General features: G+C 30.5%; 1 protein-coding gene across 1 annotated transcript in view; it reads right to left on the minus strand.

Annotated features, from left to right (window-relative positions):
• Positions 1-2,497, minus strand: part of HELRODRAFT_192012 (hypothetical protein) — a gene marked incomplete at its 5' end in the record, with an annotated part of 58,566 nt that overhangs the window by 50,090 nt on the left and 5,979 nt on the right. Inside the window, 2 exons of the mRNA XM_009020273.1 lie at positions 843-879; positions 2,246-2,358. Of these exons, the coding sequence (XP_009018521.1) occupies positions 843-879; positions 2,246-2,358 (150 nt within the window). The remainder of the gene's footprint in view (positions 1-842; positions 880-2,245; positions 2,359-2,497) is intronic.

The raw sequence follows: 2,497 nt of genomic DNA on the forward strand, positions 1-2,497 counted from the left end.
CATGCGCACATACATACAAACAAACACACACAAATACACATACAGGTACAAACATACATACATACATACTTACAAACATACATACGTGCATACATATGCAACAACGGCTATAAACATTTCAATTATCAGGCTGACCGTGTCAAAGGTTTTCAAACATACATGCAAAAAAAACTTAAAAAATACATACATACATAAACACATACATACAAACAAACAAACAAAACCACAAACAAACATACATACATACGTACATTCATACACACATATCAATGCATACATATTAACAAAGATGCATATATACATACATACCTAAATACGTACATACATACAAACAGACGAACAAACATACATACATATACATAAATACACACATACAAACATACATATTTTCATACACACAAGCATACAAACATACATACAAACAATCAGATATAACTAGCCACATAAATACTGATTTGAAGAATATTGTCTGTTGAAAATTTTGCATTATCTAGACAGACTCGCTCATTATGTTGCTACTAATATAACAACTTTTGTTCATTCATTTATTCCTTCATTCCTTCCTTCATTCATATAATCGTTCGTTCGTTCATTCATTCATTCATTCATTCACTTATACGCACATCAATTTTATATGTTACATTTCTATATTTTACATTTCTACATTCTGTTGGACATTTGTATTAAAGCTAAAAACATAAAATAGAACATAAACACTTACACACACGCACACGCGCGCACGCACACACACAGACATACATCGGATTTGCCATAAAGATCGCATTATAGATATGGATTAATAAATAATATTCAGTCACCCTGCCATCATTATCATAACTCACTTAGAAATGTTTTTTCCGACATTCTCTTCTTATTTTTCTAGTTTCGTTTTGTTATTTTGGTAATATAAATTTTTTTTGTTTTTTTTTAGATGCATTCTCTGTAGAAATTAATTTTACTTAATAGAAAAATTTTGTTCCATCAATTATTCATTCATTCATTTTTACATTCATTTATTTATTCACTCATTCGTTCATTGGTTTAATTGTTTGTTTATACATTCATTTATTCGTTCGTTCGTTCGTTCGTGCATTCATTCATTCATTCATTCATTCATCCATCCATTCATTCGTTCCTTCATCGTCTTACTAATCCCGACATAAAATTCGCGATGTGGATAAGAACAAATTGTTGTTATTTTTGTTGTTATTATTGTTTATTATTATTATTATTATTGTTGTGTTGTTTATTATTATTATTATTATTATAGCTTATTATTATTGTTGTTTTGTCTTCAATAATTTATGACGCGGTCTAGCAATTGATAATGAGAGGCAAAATATCGCAATTAAGTTATCATTATTATTATTGTCAGGGCTGTTGTTATTGTTGTTATTGTTGTTATTGTTGTTGTTGTTATATTGTTGTTATTATTATAATTATTGCATTGATCATTAACGTTCTGCCGTCCATTTTATGTTTATCATCTATTGTCGCTTTTGTTATTATTGTTGTTATTATTGTTATTTTAATTATTATTTTGTTATTATTTCTTATTATCGTTTCTTTTGTGATGGGCGTCCGGACCCGCGGTTTTATTGTCTCGCTCGATTAATTTTCTATGTTTTTAAGGGCGATATTATGTCTATGTAAACAAAGCGTTATTGTTTTGTCTTTGTTAAGTTGTAATTTATCTATTTTTTTGAGGGGTGTTTTTTGTTTTGGTTTTTGTATATCTTCGTGTGAAGTTCTATAAGAGTGACCATTTTCCGATAACGTTTTAGTGTTTTTGTTGTTGATGTCTATGTTATTGTTGTCTATGTGGTTGTTTATGTTATTATCGTTATTTATGGTTTTTGGTTGTTATTGTTGTTATGGTTTTTATTATCGTTGACATTGTTGTTGTTGTTGTTGTTTGATGATGACGTCAAACGTCGGTGACGTAAGCAATCGATGTTATTGAATTCGTTTGTAGGTTTTCTTCAAAATGTGTCAGAAATATTTTTTATATATGTGGCGTGGGAAGGAAAAAACAGCGGCCATGATGTTGTTGATGATGATGGTGATGACGACGATGATGGTGATGAAGTTGATGATGATGGTGATAATGGTGACGATAATGGTGATGATAGTGATGGTGATGATGTTGATGATGGTAATGATGATATGATTTTAACGATGGTGTTAATATTTTAACTGAACGAAAACAAACATACACACACACACACACACACATTATACAAACCTTATTCTCATCATTATTATCACTACGGATTGCTTTCTTTTTCTTCTTAACTTGTCTCTTCTTCCTATCCGCTCTCTCGTTTTCATCGATATCTCTCTCTAACTCGTTAACTCCTTTGTGTTTCCGGGAAAAAATTAATACTTGATTATACGTTTCTATGTAAATATGTGCTTGCGTGTGTGCGTTTGTGTGTGTGTGTCAGTTTGTGTGAATGTGCGCGTGTGTGTGTTTGTCAGTTTGTGCGTGTATGTG

This window comes from Helobdella robusta, assembly GCF_000326865.2.
Source record: "Helobdella robusta unplaced genomic scaffold HELROscaffold_27, whole genome shotgun sequence".
NCBI classification, from domain to species: domain Eukaryota; kingdom Metazoa; phylum Annelida; class Clitellata; order Rhynchobdellida; family Glossiphoniidae; genus Helobdella; species Helobdella robusta.